Source organism: Oenanthe melanoleuca, chromosome 25 (assembly GCF_029582105.1).
Source record: "Oenanthe melanoleuca isolate GR-GAL-2019-014 chromosome 25, OMel1.0, whole genome shotgun sequence".
Taxonomy (NCBI): Eukaryota; Metazoa; Chordata; class Aves; order Passeriformes; family Muscicapidae; genus Oenanthe; species Oenanthe melanoleuca.
The window spans coordinates 3,068,099-3,094,343 of record NC_079358.1 but is presented as its reverse complement, the minus strand read 5'-3'; the positions used below and the strand labels follow the sequence as shown (position 1 = coordinate 3,094,343).

The 26,245-nt window shown below is 50.8% G+C and overlaps 2 protein-coding genes across 2 annotated transcripts; both read right to left on the bottom strand.

Moving 5' to 3' along the window:
- Positions 1-10,987: 10,987 nt before the first annotated feature.
- On the bottom strand, positions 10,988-13,320 carry LOC130263253 (uncharacterized). Its single transcript, XM_056510789.1, has 2 exons — positions 13,059-13,320; positions 10,988-11,876 (listed from the first exon to the last, which is right to left on the bottom strand). Exons 1-2 carry the CDS (start codon positions 13,080-13,082, stop codon positions 11,277-11,279), a joined length of 624 nt encoding a protein of 207 aa, XP_056366764.1. The 5' UTR covers positions 13,083-13,320; the 3' UTR covers positions 10,988-11,276.
- A 3,059-nt stretch (positions 13,321-16,379) lies between these two features.
- On the bottom strand, positions 16,380-17,978 carry LOC130263504 (uncharacterized). Its single transcript, XM_056511101.1, has one exon. The coding sequence runs from the start codon at positions 17,976-17,978 to the stop codon at positions 16,380-16,382; it is 1,599 nt and encodes a 532-aa protein (XP_056367076.1).
- Between the last annotated feature and the right edge of the window lie 8,267 nt (positions 17,979-26,245).

Here is a 26,245-nt window from a genome sequence, read left to right as displayed (position 1 = left end):
CGTCCTGGGGTTCTGGCAGAGCTGTAGAGGAGAGAGGAGCGGTCACAGCGGGCACTAGAGACATTTGTTCGGGGATTCCCCATTTTCTTCCCGATTTCCAGCTCTTCAGGGGTGAGAAAGTGGGGTCAGAGTTGTTGGGAGATGCTTTAAACCCCTCACCAAACCCAGAACTTTTAATGGATGGGATTTGACTTCCAGAGAAAAACTGGAATTTTCTAAACATCCATTTCTCAGCAGCTCCAGAGACTCTGATTCCGCCTGCTTGGAAACCTCCCAAAACCTTCTGTCTGTGTTTTCTACCCTTTCTGTTATTTTGGTTTGACTTGAGCCTCTGCTCAATGCCTTTATTGTAATTTATTTTAATAATTTGCTCTTGTGAGCAACAAGAACTTGGTCTACAGCATGACTAAGATCCAGAGGCGAGGAGGGAGGAACCAACTCTCCAATTCTACCCAAACTCTTGGGAAAACATCACATCCTTCCAAAACATCACTGGAAACATCCATTTTCCCAAAGAAACTCCAGGGGAAAAGAAAAAAGGGACTCACCCTTCCAGCAGTGGGGATGGAGCTGTTTTTTAGAGCCGAGCAGGAAGTGAAGGAAACTGGGATGGGAAAACCTTTTATACTTTTCCACGGGGTTATCTGGGACATGAGGCATCCCTAATTACAGATCCCAGCCCATTTCTATCCGCTGTGTTCAGCTTCCCGTATTTTCCCTTTGATGCTCTGTGCTTTTGGAGTTGTAATTATTAATAGCTCATTAATTCCCTCACTCCCTATGAAGGAGATTGGAAGGAATTTCACGTGAAGTGACGCCAGCACCAACACCGATGGATCTGCTCGTGGATCTGGTGTTTGTAATCCAGAAGTGACAATTCCTCAGGGTCACGTTGGCCATGAGCTCCACGTGATCGAGCTCCATGTGAAATAAAAATTATTGCTGTTAATCCCTGTGGATTAGGGCAGAAAACAGGTTCAGGGCAGGAATTGCCCAATGGGGCCGGATATCCGCAGGAGAGATATGCATTAGCCCAAATCTGTCCCTCATTGGGAATTCCAACGTGCCTGTCTTGGCCCAGCAAGGATTTCTCCTCTAGGTGTCCATCAAAGCCATGGGGCCACAGATTCTGTCCCCAAACCTGGCCTAGGATGGGCTCCTGTCCAGGGGGTCACAGATTCTGTCCCCAAACCTGCCCTAGGATGGGCTCCTGTCCAGGGGGTCACAGATTCTGTCCCCAAACCTGCTCCAGAGAGGTTCTGTCCCCAAACCTGCCCCAGAGAAGGGTTTCTGAAGATGGGGTCACAGATTCTGTCCCCAAACCTGCCCCAGGTTGGGCTCCTGTCCAGGGGGTCACCTCTGTGGATCCCCACCCACCAAAACCCATCCAAGCCGACCCAGCCTGGGGCTCTGGGTGCTCTTTCAGTCAGGTTTTGCCATGTGGTGTTTGGGATAGTGGTACCAAATCCCAGTTCAGGATTGTTTGAGGTGAACTGAGTCCCAGATTTCCAGAATCATCCATGTTGGAAAAGATCTCCAAGACCACTGAGCCCAATCTTTGGCCAACCCCCACCTTGTCCAGCACACAAGAGCATCGAGTGGCACATCCAGACGTCCCTTGGACACCTCCCAAATCCTGCTCACCCTCCCAGAGGTGTTCTGGTTATTTTCTCCTCTGATTTTAATCAAAATTCTTTATTTTAGCTGGGGCAGGTTGCTGCTGTTGCTGTCGTGCTTGCAGCATGTCTGGAATGATTTCTGGGGTGATGAGACAGGGATGAAGCTCGAGAGGGACACAAACAGAGCCGTGTGATGCAGGAGACTCTTCAGAACCGGGATTTTCCCGTGAATCACGGGTGAACTTTGGCCTCCCATGCCTGGGTACAAGTCATGCCCATCTGACCCACCAATTACATCTTTCTGGTCCCATAAAGGGCAGGAATGTGTCAACACTGGGATGGCACTGGGGATTAGGTGTGAGGCACCAGGGATTTGGGGTGATGCTCTGCTGAGTCACCGGGATCCCTCAAACTGCTCCATGCACAGCTGAGCTTCATTATCCCAGGGAAGAGAATGAAGACAAGGACACTTCCCTGCAAAGTTTGGGTGCAGGCAGCACCTCAGGGATTTTTGGCCACGTGTGGGAGGGGATTTGCTGTCATGCGAGGGAGGTGAGGAGGGAAAAATGAAAAAAAAATAATAAAAGAAAAAGGTGTCAGGTGTAAATATCAGGAACTGGAGGCAGGAAACAGAGATGTCTGAGGTCACGAGAGGGGCAAAGCCCCCATTGTCCAAATCTCTCATTCTCCAAAACCCCCAATCTCCAAAACCCCCAATCTCCAAATCCCCCATTCTCCAAAATCCCCAATCTCCAAATCCCTGATTCTTCCAATCCCTGAATCTCCAAATCTCCCAATCTCCAAATCCCCATTTTCCAAATCCCCCATTCTCCAAAACCCCCAGTCTCCAAATCCCTCTTTCTCCAAAATCTCCAATCTCCAAATCCCCCATTCTCCAAAATCCCCAATCTCCAAATCCTTGATTCTTCAAATCCCCAAATCTCCAAATCTCCCAACCTCCAAATCCCCATTTTGCAAATCCCCCATTCTCCAAATCCCCCATTCTCCAAAATCCCCAATTTCCAAATCCTTGATTCTTCAAATCCCCAAATCTCCAAATCCCCATTTTGCAAATCCCCCATTCTCCAAAATCCCCAATCTCCAAATCCCCATTTTCCAAATCCCCCAATCTCCAGGAACTCCCAATATCCAGGATCCTCACTGGGAGCTCCCAGCTCCATGAAATTTGGGATGAGCAGCTGGAGCTGAGCAGCACAGCTGTCTCTCCCCATTTTTGCCATTTTAAACTGTGTTGGTCTCACCAAATTATACAGAAATTTATTTCTATAAATACTCATTTATAGACAATTATCCACAGCCTCTGTGTGTGCACTCCTGGCTTGGCTCTGCCCCAACCCGAGCTGAGCTTGATGTAAACAGAGCAGGAGGGAGAGACCTTCCCTGGGATATTTCCCTGCAGGAAGAAGAAAATTTTACTGGAATATCTCCCTGCAGGAAAGAGAGAACTCCCCTGGAATATTTCTCTGCAGGAAGGAGAAAACTTCCCTGGAATATTTCCTTGCAGGAGGGAGAAAACTTCCCTGGAATATTTCCCTGCAGGAAGGAGAGAACTTCTCTGGGATATTTCCCTGCAGGAGGGAGAACTTCCCTGGAATATTTCCCTGCAGGAAGGAGAGAACTTCCCTGGAATATTTCCCTGCAGGAAGGAGAGAACTTCTCTGGGATATTTCTTTGCAGAGGGAGAGACCTTCCCTGGAATATTTTCCTGCAGGGATTCAGCACCTTGGCTGCTGTGGGAGGGGAAGGTGGGGACGATTTCCTGCTGGGTTTTTCCTGCAGCCTTTCCTGCTTGGCTCCACAGATCCGTGTGGAGATTGCAAAACTCCATCTCGGCAGAGATTCCCTGCCTCTGCTCCTCAGCCCTTCCCAAACCTCTCCTTCCACGAGGTGACACAACCCGGACGGCTCCGGCTCAGCCGGGAGCGCAGGTGAAACCTTGGATGGCTCTGAAAGGATTCACATCGGAGATTTTATCTCCCCTTCCCACAAAGTCAGACTGGAACCCCACCTGGAGCCTCTGGTCTGAACCCCGGGTGGGTTTGGCAGGGGACAGGGATTGGGGCTGGCACTTCTCCCTGTCCCTGTGCCAGGCTGGAGCCGCACATTCCCAACCCTGGTGCTCATTCCTTGCTCCTCACACCCGGGATTGAGGCTCCTCGCTGTTTTAATTAAGAGTAAGAATAAAACGAGTGCTAATGGTAGGTTTGTTGTTCCTTGGCTGATGAATAATGAAATGTCTCGTGTGTTACACACAGAGCCACCCATCCCTGCTGGGCTCCAGGGGAGAAAATCCAGCTGCAGATTTTCATGGGCATCTCCTCATCTGAAATTCCTCTTTTTTTTCCCTTTCACATCTATGAGGAGCGCTCAGAAATTTGATGGTTTAAGTCAGTTTGGACCTTGGGAGGAGCTGGGAATGTTTATTCTCACTTGAGAGGGGCTGGAGTGTGTCCAGAGGAGGGAACAGCTGGGGCAGCAGGAGAAGGGAATAGAGAACTCCAGAAGGAGCTGGAGGTGCTCAGCTGGGAGAAAATGAGACTCAGGGGGGACTTTGCTCCCCACAACTCCCTGGCAGGAGGCTCAGGTTGGAATCAGGAGGAATTTCTGCCTGAAAAGGTGGGTCAGGGCTTGGCAGTTGCTGCCCAGGGAGGTTTGGAGGTGTCCAAGGAATTCCTTGGGCTGGGGACAAAGTGGGGACTGGGCACAGCTGGGACTCAAAGGTCTTGGAGAGTTTTCCAACCTCTGGGATTTCCTCCAGGCAACAGACTCATGGTGGGATTTTCAAAGCAGGGAAAGTTGGAAAGTTCCCTCACAGAAAAGACCAATCTAACCCCAAATTCTCCATTCAGAGGGGTCAGAAGGGACACTGAGCACGGCCTGCTCCTTCCTCTGCTCTGATCCTCCTGTTCATGGAGATCAGGGATTCCCAGAGTCTGCTCTGTGCTCTCCAAACTGCAAACCCTGCACAAGGTGATGGTCTGAGGCTGGGATTCCAGACGTGCTGATCTGCACCTGCAGCCCCAGACAGATTTGGAAATCAGCCTGGCAGGTGCCCAAGGTGTGGGGACTGCAGAGCTGAGCCATCCCAGCCGCTGGAATGCCACGGGAAGGGGAGGATCTGTGGGAACCAGCTCCCCTCAGCCCAGCCAGCCTTGGGAGTGATGCCAAAGACAAAGAAAACCAGTGGAAAAACACCAGGACTCCAGCAGGTTTGATGAACTTTAGGCTTTAATATCACACCTTTGCTACTGGAGACGGGAGCAGGGAACGAGGAGATCGGAAAAAAAAAAAATCCCAATTCCACCGCGCTAATGCCACTGAGGGTTCTCAGGAGAAGGGGAGGGGGGGACCAGCAGGGCCTGTCCACGCTCGGGGACAGGGCACAGGAGCAGCTCTGGGCTCCATCACTTCTGCTGCTGCTGCGGCGGCCACTGCACCGGCTGCTTGATCTGCTGCTGCTGCTGCTGGCACGGGACCTGCGCCAGGGGCACCTGCCCGGCGCCCGTGGCCACCGGGCACTGCGGGGTCAGCACCACCACGGGGGTCACGTCCGGCACCGGGGTCACCTCGTGGCACACCAGCCCCTCGGAGCCGTGGCAGGAGCGCTCGCTGTCGTGGCAGGAGGAGCCGCCGCCGTGGCAGGAGGAGCTCTCGGAGCTGTGGCAGCCTCTGTTCTCACGGGAGCACATTTTTTTTTTGGGGCTGGTTGGGGGGTAGCTGGGGAGGAGAGAAATTTGGCGTTAGGTGAGCAGTTCGCATCTTTTTCCCATCTCTGTTGTTTGGGTCAGGTTCCCCAGCAGGATTTTTTGCCTTTCCGCCCCTCCAGTTTGCCCAGTTTGGGGCTTCATACCCACACTGGATCAGACTGGAGCATCTGAACACCTCCACGAGTCCCCACAGCATCCCTGGCCTCTGCTTCTGCTGGGCTCCATGAGCTGCTCCCTGTTCTTCCTTGAGCCATTTCCCTGCTCTTTTTTGAGCTGTTCCCCTGTTCTTCCATGAGCCATTTCCCTGCTCTTTTTTGAGCTGTTCCCCAGTTCTTCCTTGAACTGTTCCCCTGTTCTTCCTTGAGCCATTTCCCTGCTCTTTTTTGAGCTGTTCCCCTGTTCTTCCTTGAGCCATTTCCCTGCTATTTTTTGAGCCATTTCTCTGCTCTCCTTGAACCATTTCCCTGCTTTTCTTGGGGTCATTTCCCCACTATTTTTGAGCGATTTCCCTGTTCTTTTTGAGCCTTTTCCTTGCTCTCCTTGAGCCATTTCCCTGCTATCTTTTGAGCCATTTCCCTGTTATTCCTTGAACCATTTCCCTGTTATTTTTTGAGCCATTTCCCTGCTATTTTTGGAGCTATTTCCCTGATATTTTCAGAGTAATTTCCCTACTTTTCCCTGGCTGCATCCTGGGATGCTCCCAGAGGAGCAGGTGCTCTGTGTGATCCTGAGAAATCCCACACCAGCAAGAGGCATCTTGGCAAGAATCCCAAAATCTCGTAGCCTTGAGGGGCCAGGACTGGTGGCATAGCCCAGGAAAAATCCACTTCCAAAAGCAGGTGCCCAAAATAAAGACAAATTCCTGTAGTTTCCTCCTTCCTTGTGTCCTCTAATCCCTCCAGGCCCAATTTCCTGAGTGTGAGGAAAATCCTCTCTGCACATCCCAACCCCCTGCCGAGGATTGCTGGGATTTCAGGGATGCTGAGCTGGAAGAGGATCCTGCTGCTTCTTCCTCTCACACTTTAAATCCGCCTCCTCTCATCTTTCCTAAATTTCTTCAAGGAAGTTTTAATACTTTCAGCTCCTGGATGTTTTCCAAAGGAGCGTAGTGAAGGAGTCAGGCTTAAAAATGCAATTAAAATTCCCAGCTTAACCCTAAGAAAGATCAGCCTGCTGTCTCCCATTCACCCCCAGATTCCATTATTTGTTTTTATTAATTTCCAGTCTGTCCTTTGGATACTGGAAAGCACCAGAATAATCAAAATATAACTACAGGTAATAAATTTTACCTCTCAGCACAAGCAGCCCTAATTTTTGAGAGCACAAAACAGCCCTAGAGCCAAGGATTTGGCTCTTAATAACCCCAGGAAATGCACCCAGAGCAAAGCTCGGCTCAGTGCAGGGAATTCTTGGTGGAATTAAGGGTTAGTGGTGGAGCAGGGACTCACCTTGGCTGCGAAGGCTCTGGAGGATGAGAGGAGCTGAGTGAATGAGGTGCTCTCCCCTCCAAGGACTTTTATACAGTTCCTAAATCCCTTCCTGAAAATGCAATAACGCCCTGGGGGAAAAAATGACCGAGCTATTTACAAAACAGCCACACCCCTAATTACCCACCACCTTCAAAAGCTCCTTCCATCCCATTTCTTTGATTGATTTGTCAGGCTCTGGATTGTCTTCCTCGTCTTGCACAGCTTTAATTGTGCCCTGCCCCTGCGGGCTGTGAGTGAAAACCGTGTGGGCGGCCTGGCTGGCTCAGCCTCACGGCACGATGAGTTTTAGGTTGCAAAATGGGTGGCAAAGGTGGCGACTTTTGGGGTTCCTGTCCTCCCAAAACCTCCCAGCTGGTGTCTGGCAGGAAGGAGAGGTCCTGGTGCTCGGTCCTCGCTGTCTGGTCTTGGTAGGATTGGGTTCTCGTGGGGAAAAAAACCACAATTTTCAGGTGATCGCTGTGAAAAATGGTAAATTCTTAGAAAGTGTTGGTTGGATGTCCTTGGAAAATATCTTTAAAGTTGTTTCCACCCTGTGAGGCACCTGTAGGTACCAGACCTGAGCTGAGGGTTTCCTCTCTGATGGTCATTTCCCAAAACCAGGACCATGAATTCTGTGGCCACCATGGGAGGCTCTGGCAAACCCAGCTGGTGGCACTGGCCACTTTTGGAAGGGTTGGCTCCTACCCTGAGAACTCCCCAAAAATGTAACGAGGTCTCCTCAACACGAGGGAGAATTTCTCACCATGGAGGGGGGCAAAGCCCTGGAACAGCTGCCAAGGGAGGGCCTGGAGTGTCTCCATGGAGTCGTCCCAAACCCTCCTGGACCTGTCCCTGTGTCACCCTGCTCCAGGTGACCCTGCTGCTCTGGGATTCCGTGACTGAGAGGTCAGGGATTCTGAGTTTCCATGGGATTCTGTGCTTCCATGGGATTCTGTGACTAGGAAATCAAGGATTCTATGTTTCCATGGGATTCTATGACTGGGCGATTGGGGATTCTGAGATTCCATGGGATTCTGTGGTTCCATGGGATTCTGTGACCAGGAAATCAAGGATTCTGTGTTTCCATGGGATTCTATGACTCGGCGATTGGGGATTCTGAGATTCCTTGGGATTCTGTGACTGGGAGATGAAGAGTTCTGAGATTCTCTGGTTCCATGGGATTTCGTGACTAAGGGATTCTGGGATTCTGGGATTCTGAGACTCCATAGGATTCAGTGACTGCAAGATCAGGGATCCTGTGGTCCCATGGAATTCTCAGTTCTATGGGATTCTGTGGCTGGGAGATCTGGGATTCTGAGATTCTGTGACTTGGAGATCTGGGATTGCCTGGTTCCGTGGGATTTTGTGTTTCCATGGGATTTTATGACTGGGAGATTGGGGATTCTGGGATTCTCTGGTTCCGTGGGATTCCGTGATGGGGACATCAGGGATTCTGTGACTGGGAGATCAGGGATTCTCTGGTTCCATGGGATTTTGTGTTTCCATGGGATTCTGTGATTGGGAGATTGGGGATTCTGGGATTCTCTGGTTCCGTGGGATTCCGTGATTGGGACATCAGGGATTCTGTGACTGGGAGATCAGGGATTCTGTGTTTCCATGTGATTCTGTGACATCAGAGATTCTCTGGTTCCATGGTTCCATGATTCTGGGATTCCCTCTCTTGCCCATCCACCTCCCACCCAATTTTATGGCTGTTCCACCATCCTTTACACAGCCACCATAAATTTTCATTGCTGACGTTTCTCCTGGCCAGCCCCGAGATGCACCACACAGAATTTCTCTTTGAAAATTCCCATTTTTTCTCATCTTTTACTGTTTCATTTCCAGGCTCCAGAGCAGTGACAGGAAATCGGAAGCCGCTTGTGCAAACCTTACACCAGTGAGTAAGCTGTGAGTAAAATGCTGGGTCAGAGACCACGCAGCCGAGCTCCCCACGCATCCCCAGCTCTTCCCTGGGGCGGGATGGGAGCACTGGGAGCACTGGGATGGTGCAACCATGGATGCAACCACGACTTTGCAACATTTCTCATTTCCCCTCCTGCTCCCTGGTTTCTCATTTCCCGACCATGGAATTCTAGCAGCACTCCCAATGTGATCTCACTCATTTTCCACCTGGACTCCCTCCTGGAGCCAGGAGGTTTTGTTGGGCAGAGATTTGGGAGGCCAAGGGGTGGCTCGGGTTTGCTATGGCCGAAACAGTTCCTGGAGTTTCTATCCAGAGGCGCCAGCTGAGGCCAGAGCTGTGTTTGCTGCTCAGCCTGTTCACCAACAAGGAGACAGGCCTGGTTTAACAAGCACCAACAGGCTCGGGATGAGTCCTGGCTTATCAGAGTCAGGAATGAATCCTGGTTTATCAGAGCTGGAGATGAGTCCTGGTTTATCAGAGCTGGGCATGAGCCCAGTATTATTAAAGTCGGGAATAAGCCCAGTGTTGTCAAAGTTCAGGATGAGCCCTGGCTTATCAGAGCTGGGGATGAGCCCAGTATTATCAGGCTTTGGGACTGAGCCCAGTTTTATCAGAGTTGGGAATGAGTCCTGTGTTTTTAGGCTTTGGGAATGAGCCCAATATTATCAGTCAGGATGAGCCCAGTGTCATCAGGCTTTGGGAATGAGCCCAGTATTATCAGAGTCGGGATGAGCTCAGTGTTATCAGAGCATCTCGGAGGATGACTCGTCCTGTTGCACAAGGAGAGGGGAGGAACCCTCGCTGTGCTGAGGATAAAACCCAGCCTTGGACTCCTCCCAGGCTTGGGCTGGATCTGAGCTCTGGGGAGGACAGATCAGCTCCAGCTCCTCCTGTCCAAACCCACCCTGCCCACTGTGGGTCTGTTAAATATTGATACCAAATATTTATACCTTAGCCTATTAAATATTGAACAGTTCAAACTCGGGGAGTGCCATTCGACAGGAGCTGCAAGAACCAGGGAATGAGAAGTGGGATTTTCAAGTGTTTTCTGTTTTCTTTGTTTTGGGAGGGACTGAAATTCTGAGGTGGTTTTTGGTCAGTTGGATTAAACACAAATATTTGAAAGTTCTGGGCTTGGTTTTCTGGAATCCTCTGGGAATTTGTTGGAGCTCTGAGAGTTTTTTTTGCTTCCTTGGTGAAGGAAGGAAACCCACAGAAATATCAATAATGAAGTGGTAGATTTTAGAAATAGAAATAAAAGCAAATAAATTATAGCGCTGCCTAATTATAGAAAGGAATTTAATAGGGCTGGTAACAAAATCTTGCGTAATTGTCCCCATATGATAATTTTACAGCACTTCATGTGTGAAGGATCCTGTAGCATCAAACACAGGTTTAGAGCTCAGAGGATTTGGGTCTTTGGTTTTCTGGATTTTTGTTGAGTTGAAAGGGTCAAAGTCCCCCAGGTGGATGAAGGTAGAATGGTAAAAAAACAACAAAAACAAACAAAAAAAGCAACTAAGTGTTTTTACATCTCACTTTTAAATGGGCACAGATCTACGGGTAGTTTTTTTCCCCCCTTCCTAACGAGTATTTGGATGAGTCAAACAAACCCAGAGAAGAGTCCTGGAAGATTAAATGTTGGGCAGACCCCAGCTCCCAACCAGCACCGGAACCAGTGCCTAATTTAGGGCCTGATCCTATCCAAAAACGCCACAAGCAGGTTGAGGGGAGGATCTCGCTGCAGTTGCCTCATGCACGAGGTTTTACATGCCCAGGTTGCGCCATCCCTGGCGATCTCTGGGCCAGGTAAACAACCTTTCACTGGCCTGGCCACGCTGTAAACAACAATCCTTCGGAAACCCCCCGGGAGATTGGCAGATCTCCTTATCCCAAAATTCTGGAATAGCTGTGAGCTCTGGAGAGCACCTGGAGCAGGGAGGGGCATAGGGGCACCTCCAGGTGGGTTTGGGATGACTCTGGGAGGCTCAAGTCCTTCCCTGGGCTGCTGTTCCAGCTGGCACCTCCATGGAAAGGAGTTGTCCCTTGGGCTCAGGTGGAATTTGGGGTTTGGTTTATGGCCATCTTCCTTGTCCTGTCACTGGGAAGAGTCTGGCACCACCCTGTTGCCACCTGAGCTTCTCTCACTGCTGAAAATGCTGTATTTTAATGATGTTAATATAAACATTACATTTAAATCAGGTGTAAAACACCGATGACAATTCCTTGGGGAGATTCCTTGGGGACTCACTTGCGTCTGGAGTGAAGGAGCCAGAAATGAAAGAAACCATCCCAACATTGAAACTACCCACAGACCGTGAGGTTTTATTTTCCAACCTGTTATCCAAAGGAGGTGGAGAAAAGAATCTTTCCCATTTTCCCTTTTCCCAGCAGTTCTCGGGGCACTGCTGTCAGCACAGCCCCACCTGAGGAGCGCGGATGACACGCTCAGGGGGAAAGTTCCACTTTTGGGGAAAAGCGGGTCAAAAAAGGATCATTTTTGGGATGCAGGGAGAGAGGCTGCTGGGCCAAGTCACTTCTTCTGGATGGGAGGCCACTGGGTGCTCTGCTTGCACTGCTGGGTCTTGATGGCGGTGGGGACAACCACGGGGCATTTCTGCTGCACCACCTGGGCGCACTCCCCGCCCGCAGGGATGAGCTCTGGGGTCGGGAATGTCGCCACTCCGTATCCCCCTGCGCCCTCAGTGACCCCTCCCGCGGTTAGGGTGTCACTCAGGGGGGCACTGTACCCATACCCTGCCCCCAAATCCCCTCCGTGCTGGATGAATCCCCCTCCTCCCACATCCTCACCGTACCCCGCTGCCACCGCGGCGCCATAAACCGGCACCGTCTCCACCGCCACCTCCCAGCCCGACGTGAGCCCACAACGCCCGCTGGTGGCCACGGGGCCGTCACACGAGGAGCCCACTGGGATGCTGTAGGGGACTGGGGCTGGCAGGGGTGGCCAGCAGGAGGGTCTCCGGCTGTAGCTGACCGAGCCCTCCCCGCCGCAGGTGAAGGAGGCGCGGCCGTCGGAGAAGGAGCCGCTGCAGAACCGGCGGTGGCCCAGGGAGATCTCCCGGCTGTAGCCGCGGTTCCGCCGGGAGCATTTCCGCCGGAGACAGTGGTAGAGCTGCAAGGGGGGAAAGGAAAACACCCACAGTTTGCTTCGTTTTCGCTTCGTGCTTGCGCTCTGGACGTGGGATACCGATGAAAGCCAGGGAAAGATGCAGCTTGAGTTTTCTCAAGTTGCTCGAAGGAAAACAGAAGAGAAGGAATTAATAACAGAGATTTGCACCTGCTGGGTGCGTGAGAGACGTGATATTTTGGTAAAAGCATGTTTGCCAGGGCTGTTACTTTCCTCAGACCAATCACTTTGCCTCAATCCTTGGTTCTACAATCTAGTCTATAAAAGTGTGGTTGCTTCTTTAATAAAGGGATTTCTTCTGCCTCTGAAGGAAGCTGTGCGTTGCTATATTTTTTTGCTGCTTCCTAGCCTAATAGAGACAGGTGGTGTGGCCAGGAAAGCTTGGGGCAATTTCCAGGCTTTGAAACCAAGCTGAGCTGTTAGAGAATAATGGAATTGTGGTTTGGGTTGGAAAAAAGCTGAAAGCTCATCCAACCTGGCATGGGCAGAGCCACCTTCTGCTAGGCCAGGTTGCTCCAAGCCCCTATTCTCCAAATCCAAGGTTATCTGGGCTCTTCCTGGGATATCTTTCGTCTTTCTACCTCTATTTCCAGAGAATCCAAAAGCTTAAATACATTCTGAATCCAAAATTTGAAATAAAAAATCCGAACTGTATTATTTTCCCCTCTTACTACTGCCACGGTTTCCCCCAATCATTTTCATGTCCACAGTCACAGAGCTGCAAAAACCACCGAGGATATTATGCAAAAATATTCCCATTTCTGTTTCTCAGCTGTTGCAAGAGTGATGGATCAAAGTTTCCACCCCTGGCTCTGTTGTTGCAGTCCCAAAATCCTTTGATAGAAGGTGATTGGCCCAGACACAGAGGTTCGTGGCCATTCTGAGGTCCAGCTCAGAGTTATTAATTAATATAAAAACATGCATTATTAATTACTATTAAAAACCCTACAAAGATTGTGCAATCTGGTCCCACCACCAAAGACCCATCCAGGTTTTTACCCTGCTCATCCTGATTCCACCTTTCTCCCCAGGGATTGGATCCAGACGGGATCCAAGGGATCCAAGCCCACCCAGATCCCAAGGGCTTGGCTCAGGCAGAGGCCTCATGCTGCCAGCACCAGTCAAGTTGATAAATGATAAAATCCCATTAAAAAACCCCAGACTTACCCTCTTCAGCCATCGGAAACACATTTAGGAGGTAAAAGTCGATGTAATGAGGAGCTTTAAGAGCCTCGGGAACATTTATATGGCGTTTAACGAGTATGGGAAGTGAGACACCCTCGGGAATGAGAAGGATTTATTTACCAAACTGCGATTTCAGTGTTTGCTTTGGCTCCCGATCCATATCTCCCTTCACACCGCTCATTTCGCTGCTCTAATTGTTACTTCTGCTTAATGAGCTGATTCCTGTGCCCCTGCCCTGGGCTACGCAGGAACCGTCCGTCCCCCAGCCCCGGGACAGGTGGGTGGGGGTGTGGGAGGAGGAGAATGTGCAGCGATGCCAGGGACAGAGGGGCACGGGGCAAGAAATGTCACAGAGCTCTGGTGACAAGCACGTCCCTCCCGCAGCTCCCTGGTGGCTCCAGGGCAAGTTTTGTGGTTTCTTGTTCTATTTATTTATTTATTTATTTGTTTATTTTTAAAAATTTTTATTTTTATTTTTATTTTTCGTTTTATTTCTTTTTCTTTTTCTTTTTCTTTTTCTTTTTCTTTTTCTTTTTCTTTTTCTTTTTCTTTTTCTTTTTCTTTTTCTTTTTCTTTTTCTTTTTCTTCTTTTTCTTTCTTTTTTTATCTTCCTTTCTTTTTCTTTTTCTTTTTCTTTTTCTTTTTCTTTTTCTTTTTCTTTTTCTTTTTCTTTTTTTTTCTTTTTCTTTTTCTTTTTCTTTTTCTTTTTCTTTTTTTTCTTTTTCTTTTCCTTTCTTTTTTTTATCTTCCTTTTTTTTTCTTTTTCTTTTTCTTTTTCTTTTTCTTTTTCTTTTTCTTTTTCTTTTTCTTTTTCTTTTTCTTTTTCTTTTTCTTTTTCTTTTTCTTTCTTTTTTTATCTTCCTTTCTTTTTCTTTTTCTTTTTCTTTTTCTTTTTCTTTTTCTTTTTCTTTTTCTTTTTCTTTTTCTTTTTCTTTTTCTTTTTCTTTTTCTTTTTCTTTCTTTTTTTATCTTCCTTTCTTTTTCTTTTTCTTTTTCTTTTCTTTTTCTTTTTCTTTTTCTTTTTCTTTTTCTTTTTCTTTTTCTTTTTCTTTTTCTTTTTCTTTTTTCTTTTTTTTTCCTTTTTCTTTTTCTTTTTCTTTTTCTTTTTTCTTTTTTTTTCCTTTTTCTTTTTTTTTTATCTTCCTTTTTTTTTCTTTTTCTTTTTCTTTTTCTTTTTTTCTTTTCCTTTTCTTTTTCTTTTTCTTTTTCTTTTTCTCTTACTTTTCTTTTTCTTTTTCTATTAATTTTCTTTTTCTTTTTCTTTTTCTTTTTTTTTTCTTTTTCTTTTTCTTTTCCTTTTCCTTTTCCTTTTCCTTTTCCTTTTCCTTTTTATTTTTTCTTTTTCCTTCGTTTTGTTTAGTTTATTTTTTGCATATGACCCAGAAGGTTTGTCAAAAATGATTGATGTCCTAAGTGGGAATTTTGCAAGGGTGCTTTAAGACAGAACTTGCGGAGGTGTGAATGTCCCGATGCTTAAACCCAGCTTGGCTGGATTAGGCATTAATGAAGGACTGTGCCTCCAAATCCTTCCCTTCCTTCCCTCTCACCTCCTTCCTCTGGTTTGGAAGGAGCACCAGGGAAACTGGAGGGGGTTGCAGATCCCAGAGCGGATCCAACCTGAGCAGAGCAGCTCCTGGAGGCTGGACCAGCTCCGGGAATTTCGCTGTGGGGACAGAAAAGCCCCAGCTTTGGCCAAAACTCCATCCCCGGGCAGAAATCCGTGCCAGGGCAGGTGCAAAGCCGGGAAGGGAAGGATTTGAGGTAGGGAGGAAGATTCGGAACTACCTGAGGGATTTGCTGCTGGTTTCATTCCCTCCTGCCTGGCCCTGGGGCTGCGTTGGCTGGTTCGCAGGTGAGGCTTCCCTCTGGGAATTCCACGGAATTCCAGAATCCCTGAGGTTGGAAAAAAGCCCTCGCAGACCATCGAGTCCAGCCTGTCCCCGCTTTGTGCCACATCCTGAGTCGTTCCTCGGACACCTCCAGGAGTGGTCGCTCCAAACCTCCCTGGGCAGACCCCAAGCCAGACCCCCCTTTCCAGAATATAACAGCGGTCCAGGGGCTTTTTGGTGGTTTGTCATCAGTTTGCCCTCAGAGCCAGGATTAACAAAAACACGACTGAAGCAGTTTTTCTTGTGCTCGGGCTTGGATGTTTATTATATCTTATCAGAAAGTACACAGCGTACAACAGCACTTCCAGCTTCTTGCTAGAAGCAGGGGAAAATGGCCTCAAGTGCAGTTGCTACAAGTTATTTAAAGCTAAACAGTCCAATAGAGAATTAACACCTGTATTATTTATACTCTTGACCCAATAACTAGATTTTCATGACCCTCAGAGTGACACTGACTGTCCAGCCAGAAACTTCTGCCTAAAATCCATGGAAGAAGAAGGAAGAAGAAGAAGGATGAACGAAGAAAGTGACAATGCCCCAAAATTTCCATCTTGTCCCCTACCTATTACTATAGTATAAAAACCTCAAATTTAAAAACCCATCAGCCTGTGAAAGCACACACTTCTAATCTACTACACACTCGTGATTTTTACTTCATGACTCATATTTAGAAGCTGTCTCCAAGGCCTCAGGTCAAAAGCAGTGTTCTGCAGATAGTCTGTGCCTGAACGCACAGAAAGCTTAAAATCTCCTGGTTTCTGGGATCCAACACCAGGAGGAAATTCCTCCTGATGCCCACCCTGAGCCTCCCCTGGGGCTGTTCCCTTGGGTTTGCTGCAGGAAGGGGGAGGATGGCAAGGCCGTGGGTGTTGTCATGGTTTTACTGCCCACCTGGTGCATCACCAGCTGCTCTTGGGTCATCCTCAACCCCTGCAGGGCCTGGTCACGTCTCCTATCAGGTCCATAGAGGTGGTCATTGGGTCAGAGGACGCAGACGCACCAAAGGGTGTTGGTGTCGTGATTCCTTCAAATTTTGGGATCTTCTGTTCCTCCCTCGCAGAGCCCAGGTGGGAAATGAAGGTGCAAAACCTCTGGCACAATAAACCAGGTGGGTTTGGAGTGAAACATCTCAACAGAGACATTTCTACATCTTGAGACCGTGAAGTGCAGGTTGATAGTGGAACAGATGAACGAACTCCCAAAAGAAAGGCAGGTTTGAGCAATTATAACATTTATTGGACTTAAAAAGTGCCTTTGGGAAAGCAACATGATCAAAGGCACCTCAATGCCAGAAGCAGGGAGCTCTCACACAAGGATGGAGGGTCCAGGGGACAGGAGGAGACAGCTGGGAAGGACCAGGCAGCAAACCAGGGCTGGAGGCAAAGAGACTCAGCACTGGAGTTGCCCAGGGCTGTTACTTCTGCTGGCCGGGCCAGCAGGAGCTCTGCTTGCTCTGGTGGGACACCATGGGGACAACAATGGGACATTTCTGCTGGGAGGAGCCTCCGCCGCCACCTCCAGAGCTGATGATGATGGTCTGGCCTGAGGAGCCGCTGCTGTATCCTCCTCCCATGCCATAGCTGGATCCTCCTCCCATGCCATAGCTGGATCCTCCACTGCAGCATCCTGAGGATCCTCCACTGCTTCCTCCAATGATGCTCTTTGATCCTGAATATCCACTGTATCCTCCTCCCATCCCATAGCTGGAGGAGCCCCCACTGCAGCATCCAGAGGAGCCCCCACTGCTTCCCCCTCCAATGATGACCTTTGTCCCTGAGGAGCCACCACCATACCCTCCTCCCATCCCATATCCTGAAGATCCTCCACTGCAGCATCCGGAGGATCCTCCACCACCTCCACCTACAACGATGCTCTTTGATCCCGAAGATCCACCATATCCTCCACCCATCCCATAGCTGGATCCGCCACTGCAGCATCCAGAGGAGTCTCCACCACCACCTCCACTTACAATGATGCTCTTTGATCCCGAAGATCCACCGTATCCTCCTCCCATCCCATATCCTCCACTGCAGCATCCAGAGGAGCCTCCACTGCTTCCTCCAATGATTCCCTTTGATCCCGAAGATCCACCACCGTATCCTCCTCCCATCCCATATCCTCCACTGCAGCATCCAGAGGAGCCTCCACTGCTTCCCCCAATGATTCCCTTTGATCCTGAAGATCCACCGTATCCTCCTCCCATCCCATAGCTGGATCCTCCACTACAGCATCCGGAGGAGCCTCCACTGCTTCCTCCAATGATTCCCTTTGATCCTGAAGATCCACCGTATCCTCCACCCATCCCATAGCTGGATCCGCCACTGCAGCATCCAGAGGAGCCTCCACTGCTTCCCCCAATGATTCCCTTTGATCCCGAAGATCCACCATAACCTCCACCCATCCCATATCCTCCACTGCAGCATCCAGAGGAGCCTCCACTGCTTCCTCCAATGATTCCCTTTGATCCTGAAGATCCACCGTATCCTCCTCCCATCCCATAGCTGGATCCTCCACTGCAGCATCCAGAGGAGCCTCCACTGCTTCCTCCAATGATTCCCTTTGATCCTGAAGATCCACCGTATCCTCCTCCCATCCCATAGCTGGATCCTCCACTGCAGCATCCAGAGGAGCCTCCACTGCTTCCTCCAATGATTCCCTTTGATCCTGAAGATCCACCGTATCCTCCTCCCATCCCATAGCTGGATCCTCCACTGCAGCATCCGGAGGAGCCTCCACCACCTCCACCTACAACGATGACCTTGGATCCCGAAGAGCCACCACCGTATCCTCCTCCCATCCCGTATCCCGAGGAGCTCCCACTGCAGCAGGATCCTCCTCCTCCACCAGAGCTGATGATGACTTTTCCGGAGCCCCCTCCGCCCCCGCAGCAGGAGGAGCCCTGGGACTGGTAACCGGAGGAGCCGCTCCCGTGGCAACCGGAGCTCTGGCTGTGGCAACCACTGGACTGGGAGGACATGCCATGGCAGCCCCCGGAGCTTTGTCTGGAGCACATCTTGGAGCTGTGAGCCTGCAAGGAACGGAGCTGTCAGAAAGGAGACGCAGCAGAGCCTTCCCAGCAGAGGAAAAAGGAAGAAATCCCAGGAATTGTCCCAAATTCTGCAGCTTTAAACCCCCTCCCTGCTGTGAGACTGTCATGACATCCCGGGGAGCTCCCCACAGGTCACAGCAGGTCCAGGAAACCTCTGCGTACAGGAAGGCTGGGAACAATTCCCAAGCTTTGCATACATGTTCTGACACGCCTAAAAAAATTCTGTGGATCCTTCTGGATGTCTCACACTGACTCAGCAGCTGAAAGTTCAGCTCGCAGATTTCCAGCTGCAGCTCCCCTGTCTGAGGAAGGGAGTTCTGTTGGCACCTCCAGTTGATTTTTGGTGGAGCCACCACAGTTTGAAGAACACCCAAAAACGAACTGCTGGAGGGGATCTCCCTGCGAGGAGGTTCCAGAAGTTTCCGTATCCACGGGCTTACCTTTGGTGCCGGTGGGAACCTGGCGATGCTCGGCGTTGGTTGAGTGAGGAGCTCTGGGACAGCCGAGCTTTTATACGGGATGGATCGCGCTCCCGAGGGAAGTGAGACACCCTAAGGAATGCTGAGAGATTGATTTACAGAGCCCAGCTCCAGCTGCCTCCTTCCTTGACTCACTTGCAGCAGAGCTGATGCGAAGGAGGCGCATCAGCCCCGTTCTGTGCCCCAGTCCCGAATTCCACTTAATGATTCCCTTCCGGGAACCTCGCTCCCAAATTTTTGGGACAAACGTCATCTCAGGGTCTGTTTTGGGGTAATAGGGGGAGCCCCATGTGTTTCTACTGGGCTGGAGATTTTTGGGTGCTCAGGACAGAGTGGGGGTTGAGCAGTGTACCCATACCCAACCCCTGCTCCCAAATCCCCTCTAGCTGGAGAGGGACTTTTCCTCAGGAACTGCAAGACACAGGGAATGGGGTCAGGATGAAATTCGGTTGGATGTAGGAAAGATTGAATGATGTGCATCTACTCCAGCACCGAAGGCTGGAGAACATTTCCCAGCAGAATGTTTAGGATGTTTTATTCATTTTTGGGGAGCAAACTGACAAAGGAGAGATGGAACCTCACAAAGCAGATGAGCAGATGCCAAGAGATGGGGACTGGGGTGAGTTGGGGCCAGAACATGATGGAAGGACAAGGATAATAAAGGATGTGCTTGAGCAGAGTCACAGAGAATTCTGGAGAATTCTGGAGAATTTCTTCAAGGACTGACAAGATGGGGAGCAGGAGCATGTCCATCCTGCCAGGAAAGGCCAGAGGTTGAACCCCGATGGAGTTCCCTGCTCTGGATCTGCCCAGGTCTGTGCCAGAGGACGCTGTGAGGGTGACAGTGACAAAGGGGACATTTCCCTTCCATCTTTTGTGACCCCAAGGTGGCTGTTGGATTTCCACTGAGGTCTGTGCTCAGCTCCAGCTTCCAGGTACCTCAGTCTCCAGGCTGGAGTGGGAAAAGCCTTGAAATCCTTCTGTTTTCAGAGTTGCACTTGAAGGCCATCAAGACCTGGAACTCTAGGACGTTCAACACCCCGTTTACCCCAACAGGACCCATTTCCCAGGGTCTTCACTGGCCACGCCACCCTCACCTGAGCAGGGGAGTCACCTGGATGTGTTCCCTGCCGCGGGATGAATTTGTCAGCACGACTGTCCCAACACCAGCTCTGTGTCACGCGTGTTTGGAGCCTGACAGCAGCATCCGCCCTGCCAGGACACTGAGTAGAGGAAGGACTAATGGGGTTTTGGCTGTGGGGGACGTGTGACAGCAGCAGCAGGTCCCAGCTGTCACTGTGAACGTGACTTTGACGCCCTTGGGATGGGGACAGGGCCACCAGCACCGGGGACACACGTGCAGGGGCTTTGGAGTCCCTGCCGTGGCCTTATCTGTGTTCTCATCTCCAGATCTGAGGTGTCACCGCTCTTCTGGCTCCCAGCTCTGATGTGTGGGTGTTGTACTCCAGAGGATCTCAACACCTTGATCCCTTCCGTGCCTCCAACCTGCAGGGACTTGCCCAGAGGGACACTCAGGGATTAGCAGCTCCTTGGCACAGAGGGACACTCAGGGATTAGCAGCTCCTTGGCAAAGAGGGACACCCAGGATTAGGAGCTCCTTGGCAAAGAGGGACACTCAGGGATTAGCAGCTCGTCCTGACCTGGGGATGAGGAAAGGCCGTGGAGGTTTTTGGAGGGTGCTGAGAGGAGCTCCTGCAAACCACAGAGAGTTTTGGAGCCCCTGGACCTGTAGCAGGTGGATTTGTTTGCCAGAGGTGTAGGAAAAGCGTGGCTGGAAGTGCAGCTGCCAGAAGGCCTGGCACTACCACAACCTCTCCCAGGTCAGGAAGAAATTTGGATGCCTGTGTTGGCTAAAGGGAAGTGGGGATGTAAAATGCTTTGGGGAAACGTTTGCAGATTTGTGATGCTCTGCTGGGCCCTTTTCCCTGCAGTCCTGAAACCCTTGGGAACCCTCTTCGTGTCCTCACTGCAAGCACCTCAGTGGGTGGTTGGTATGAAACAGAACAAATCCTCAGGCCAGATCCCACAGCACACTGGATCCCTTTTCCCACCTGATTCCCTCATAGATGCTGAGAATGTGGGCCTTGATCCTGGAGAAGAACTCTCCAGTTTTCCCCAAAAATCTGTCAGTCGTGATCCCTCTAACGTGTCATGGCTGACCATCCCTTTAATTCCTAATTTTGTTTCCTCCCTTCCGGGTGTGTTTGTGAGATGAACAAAAACCCTCTGGGCCTAGAGTTAAAGCTCACTGGAGTCAAGACTAGTCCCACCTGTTCCAAAGAGGATTTTGGGAGTCATTTTTGAGAGGATTTTCTCTCTGTGAGAGGAAAGACAACTGTCTCTGGGCTTCATCCAAAGGAGAGTGGGCAGGGTGATGAGGGAGGGTTTTTTTCCCCTCTATTCTGCTCTGGTGAGATCCCACCAGGAATCCTGTGTCCAGTTCTGGTGTCCCCAACATAAAAGCAATGTGGAATTGTTGGAGCAAGTTCAGAGGGGGCCAGGAAGTTGATAAAAGACCTGGAGCCCTTCCCTTATGGATCCAGGTTGGGAATGTTGGGAATGTTGAGCCTGTGGAGACCCCAGAGCCCCTCCCAGAATCTGCAGGAGCTCCAAGGAAGCTGGAGAGGGACTTTTCCTCAGGAACTGCAGGGAGAGGACACAGGGAATGGGGTCAGGGGCAAAATTCCTTTGGATGTAGGAAAGATCTGTTTCTGAGCACCTGCTCCAGCGCTGGAGGCTGGAGAACATTTCCCAGCAGAACGTTTTGGATGTTTTTATTCATTTTTGGGCCAGCAAACTGACAAAGGAGAGAAGCAACCTCACAAACCAGTTCTGTGCACAGAAATCTTTATTTCCCGTCACATTTATGGCACAGAGGAGCCACCTGGGAGTTCACAGCACAGGGATGCAGCACCAAGGGGACACGAGGGATGGGGATGTGCTGGGAGCAAACCTGGAGTGCAGGGATTCAGCTGTTCCCTGCCCAGGGTTGTTACTTCTGCTGGCCAGGCCAGTGGGAGCTCTGCTTGGTCTGGTGGGACACCACGGGGACAACAACGGGACATTTCTGCTGGGAGGAGCCTCCGCCGCCACCTCCAGAGCTGATGATGATGGTCTGGCCCGAGGAGCCGCCGCCGGAACCGCCACCGCAGCATCCTCCTCCGCCACCGCCGCCCCCTCCCATGATGATCTTCCCCCCGGAGGAGCCGCCACCGGAGCCGCCACCGCAGCAGCCTCCTCCTCCTCCTCCTCCTCCTCCGCCGCCAGAGCTGATGATGATCTTCTGGGCTGATCCTCCACTGCCACCGCTGGATCCGCCACCGCAGCATCCACCTCCTCCTCCTCCTCCTCCACCTCCCATCATGCTCTTTGAGGACCCACCGCCGGATCCTCCACCGCAGCATCCACCAGATCCTCCACCACCTCCACCGCCTCCCATGATGACCTTCATCCCACCAGAACCACCGCCGGATCCGCCACCGCAGCATCCACCGGATCCGCCACCACCTCCCATCATACTCTTTGAAGATCCACCGCCAGATCCTCCCATCATGCTCTTTGAGGAGCCACCACCGGACCCTCCACCACAACATCCACCTCCTCCTCCTCCTCCTCCACCTCCCATCATGCTCTTTGAGGATCCACCGCCAGATCCTCCACCGCAGCATCCGCCTCCACCTCCTCCACCTCCACCACCTCCCATGATGACCTTCATCCCACCGGATCCACCGCCAGATCCTCCACCACAACATCCACCTCCTCCTCCTCCACCTCCCATCATGCTTTTTGAGGATCCACCGCTGGATCCTCCACCGCAACATCCACCTCCTCCTCCTCCACCTCCTCCCATCATGCTTTTTGAGGATCCACCGCCAGATCCACCACCGCAGCACCCGGAGGAGCCTCCTCCTCCTCCTCCTCCTCCTCCGCCGCCAGAGCTGATAATGATCTTCTGGGCTGATCCTCCAGAGGATCCTCCGCCGCAGCAGGATCCGCCTCCTCCCCCAGAGGAGCTCTGGGACTGGGAGCTGCCCTGGCAGCAGCAGCAGCAGCCGCAGCCGTGGCACGCGCTTTGTCTAGAGCACATCTCGGAGCAGTGACCCTGCAAGGAAAAGCTTTTACTCCAAGGCAGCCACCAATTCTCAGCAGAATTTCCCAAGGCCCCTGACCCCAGTCCAGCCCAACACCACTTTTTGTGGCCAGGATCATATTTTAAAGAGTTTTATCCCAAAGTTGTCCCATCCCCTTATCCCAAAGCCATTCCATCTCCATCTCAACACTGATGAGACAACCTTTAGTAATGCTGATCCTGTTTCTGTTTGGTCTGGCAGGACCAAGCCACCCACAAGAGATTTCAATTCACCCCAGCAACTTCCATGCCCGTCTACTGCCACACACCCAATGTTTTTTCCCAAAAATTTTGCATTTTGGAAGCAGAAAAGGAAGAGAAGAATCCCTTGGGCAGAGCTGGACTTACCCTCCTGGGCTCTGACCACGGACACCTGAGGGCAAACCTGAGCGAATGAAGCACCCTGAGATCCACTGGCCTTTATACCGTTTTTCCTGAGTGGGAAGTGAGGCATCCAGAGGAATGGTGATTGGTTTATTTACCAAACAAACCTCTCCTCCTTCGTCCCACTTCTCCTGACTCACTGCATGTGGACGATGCCTCTGCCGTGCATCACTTCCTCGGCCGTCCTGCATCCACGGCAGGTCCCACACGTGAGTGTGGATCCCGCGGATGAAACTCCCAGGTGGGATTCTGGGGCTCCTGTTGGATTCTGGAGCTGGACACCCTCCAAACCAGCCAGGAGATGCCACTGGTGACTGACTCCAGTAGGGGCTGGGGAGCCTCATTTTATTGAGATGTACACTCACTTTATCGATGTAACACTTTATTGAGGTGTGCACTCATTTTATTGATGGAACACTAATTTTATTGAGTGTTACAAATGGGAGGCACTGGGGGTCTGTGCAGGGCTGGGAGCTGGATTTGAGGGTCCCTCCCACCTCAGGATATTCTGTGATTCCACCCTCCTGTGACTGTGGAGATTCCCAGGGGAACAGGGCTGGGTTTGGTGTTCCTGGGGCACCAAAGGGATTCCCCCTTGGCTGTGGGAAATTTCTCACCACAGCAGTGAAATGTTGATCAGGATTTAGTTTTGTTTGATTCCACCAGAGGTCAGGCCGACTCCACCATATCAAGGGATGGAGCTGGAGGGGTACCAGACCCAACATCCCTCCCATGCAGCAGCATCTCCATGGGCATGGACCAAAACGATAAATTCCTGCCCATTTTGGGGCATTTCTGAAGAAGCAACAAAATTTGGGGCTGTGCCATTCTCCTGCCGTCACCCTGAGAATTTCTGTCATTTGGATCCTGCTTTTCTTGCTCCTGGGCCATTTCTGGGTGCAGGGATTTCTGACAGCACCGTTCCCACCCCACTGAAGTGAAACCCTAAATTTGGCTTTACTCTGTTCCAGCAGTGCCAGTGCTTGTGCACTTCCCAGCCACTGGAATTTCAGCACCCTCGATGACTTCCCATAATAAAATCCCAGGAACCTCAGCTGTTCCAGTGGTACCTCGGGCTGGAGGGGCTCATCTGGATGTGTTTTGAGGTGTTTGTCTCACTGAGATCCCCAACGGGGAGGGGGCAGAGGGTGGAGGGACAGGAGAAGCCGTCACAGCCCTGGGTCACTCCTGTTTCTCCTGAGACAATTCCCGTTGTCTGTCACCGGCCTCCTGTAGAACAGTTTTGTGGTTTAATTCCCTTTCCCTGCTAATTGCCAGAGTAGACCACATCAAAGTGCGAAACTCCCGCTGGTGACTCATACCCAGAGCTGTGTTTGAGCCCTGTGGGAATGAGGAAATCCCCCAGTGTTCCTTGGAAGAGCCTTGCTGAAATCCTGGCCTTGCCTCTGGTTCCACTGGGGGTTCAGGGCAGGCAAAATCTTGTGGATCTCCTGAATTTCTCCTCCACTGGTGAGAGCACCAGGGGCTTCTGCACCTGCTCACAAAAGGCTTGAGCTTCTCTCACCCCTGTAATTTCACCTTGAAATCCTGCACTGCAGAATTTTGTCATCTCTGTCTGAACCCACTCAGAACTTTTCTGGGCATTACCAGAATTTTGGTGAGGTAAAGGGGCCCCAGTGATCAACCTTGTGATGCCTTCTCCGACAGGCAAAAGTCAGGATCATCATCATCATCGAGAGACATTAAAAAATGATGTGAGAATATTTAGTGAATCCAAAATCTCTTCTACCAGTGGGGCTTCAGTGCAGTTTTGCTCTGTTTCAATAAAGCAGCTCTGGAATCAAACCAGGGGTGGAAATAAAGCAACTGGGGCCAAAAAATCCAAACATTGACACACAGAAAACTGTAGAACTCCAGTTTTATTGTTTCATGCAAGCACTTGAAAATGGTGACAGGAACAGGAATAACCCTGCCTGGAATTATGGATACACAACACCAGAAGTTCCAGTCCCCAGGGGAAGGGAGAAAAGAATAGCTCAAATAGTCTTAAATTTCTTAGAGGAAGAAATGTGAGGCGTCTTCATGTCTCGGGCTTCGTCGGTGGCTGAGTCCTTCCAGTGGGCACTGCTTGGTTGGCTCTGGCCAGCAGATGGGCTGGGTCTCCTCCTACGTTTCCTGCACAGTAGGTGGAGTTCGTTCCCCCCCCACCTCCAGCTGCGAAGCCGATGATGGGAGCATGGAAAGTGCCCCCTGAAACTCCTCCACCTCCTCCTCCCCTACCTATGCCACCACCAGAATTGATATTGTGGCCTGATACGCCTCCTCCCCCGCTGGAGGAGTTCTGGGGTTGGGAACTCCCCCGGTCCCGGCTGCGGGACCTTCTTCTGCGTCTGGAGCTCATCTTGGAGCAGTGACCCTGCAAGGAAAAGCTTTTTACTCCAGGGCAGCCACCAATTCTCAGGAGAATTTTCCAAGGCCTGTGATCCCAGTCTGGCTCAACAACACTTTGTAGCATCCAGGATCATATTTTAAAGACTTTTATCCCATAGTTGTCCCATGTCCTTATCCCAAAGCCATTCCATCTCCATCTCAACAGTGAGAGAGGTACAGTGATGAGATACGACCTTCGGTAACAGGGGCTGATCCTGTTTCTATTTGGTGTGGCGGGACCAAGGCACCCACAAGAGATTTCAATTCACTCAAGCAACATCCCTGCCCTTTCACCACCACCCGCCAGATGTTTTTTTTCCATAAAACTTCTGCATTTTGGAAGCAGGAAAGGAAGAATCCCTCCCTTGGGTAGAGCTGGACTTACCCCCCTGGATTCTGACCACGGACACCTCAGGGCCAAGCTGGGCAAATGAAGCACCCCAAGATCCATCAGCATTTATATCACTTTTGCTGAATGGGATGTGAGGCATCCAGAGGAATGGTGATTGGTTTATTCACAATCTCTCCTCTTTTGTCCCACTTCTCCTGACTCACTGCACGTGGACGATGCCTCTGCCGTGCATCACTTCCTCTGCTGCCCTGCATCCACGGCAGGTCCCACACGTGAGCTGAATTCCTGGGTGGGATTCTGGGGCTCCTGTTGGATTCTGGAGGTTGTCATCCTCCACTTCAGCTGGGAGATGCTGTTGGTGACTCGCACCAGCAGGGACTGGGGAGCCTCATTTTATTGAGTGTTAGCGACGGGAGGCACAGAGGGGTTGTTGGGGTGTCTCTGCAGGGTCAGGAGCTGGACTTGGAGAACTTTG

Excerpts from the sequence above, each read along its gene's own strand:
- LOC130263504 (XM_056511101.1), bottom strand. The coding sequence starts at position 17,978 with ATGTGCTCCAGACAAAGCTCCGGGGGCTGCCATGGCATGTCCTCCCAG.
- LOC130263253 (XM_056510789.1), bottom strand. The coding sequence starts at position 13,082 with ATGTGTTTCCGATGGCTGAAGAGG. Across the intron at positions 11,877-13,058 it reads GTTTCCGATGGCTGAAGAGG|CTCTACCACTGTCTCCGGCG; the intron begins GTAAGTCTGGGG and ends CCCCCCTTGCAG.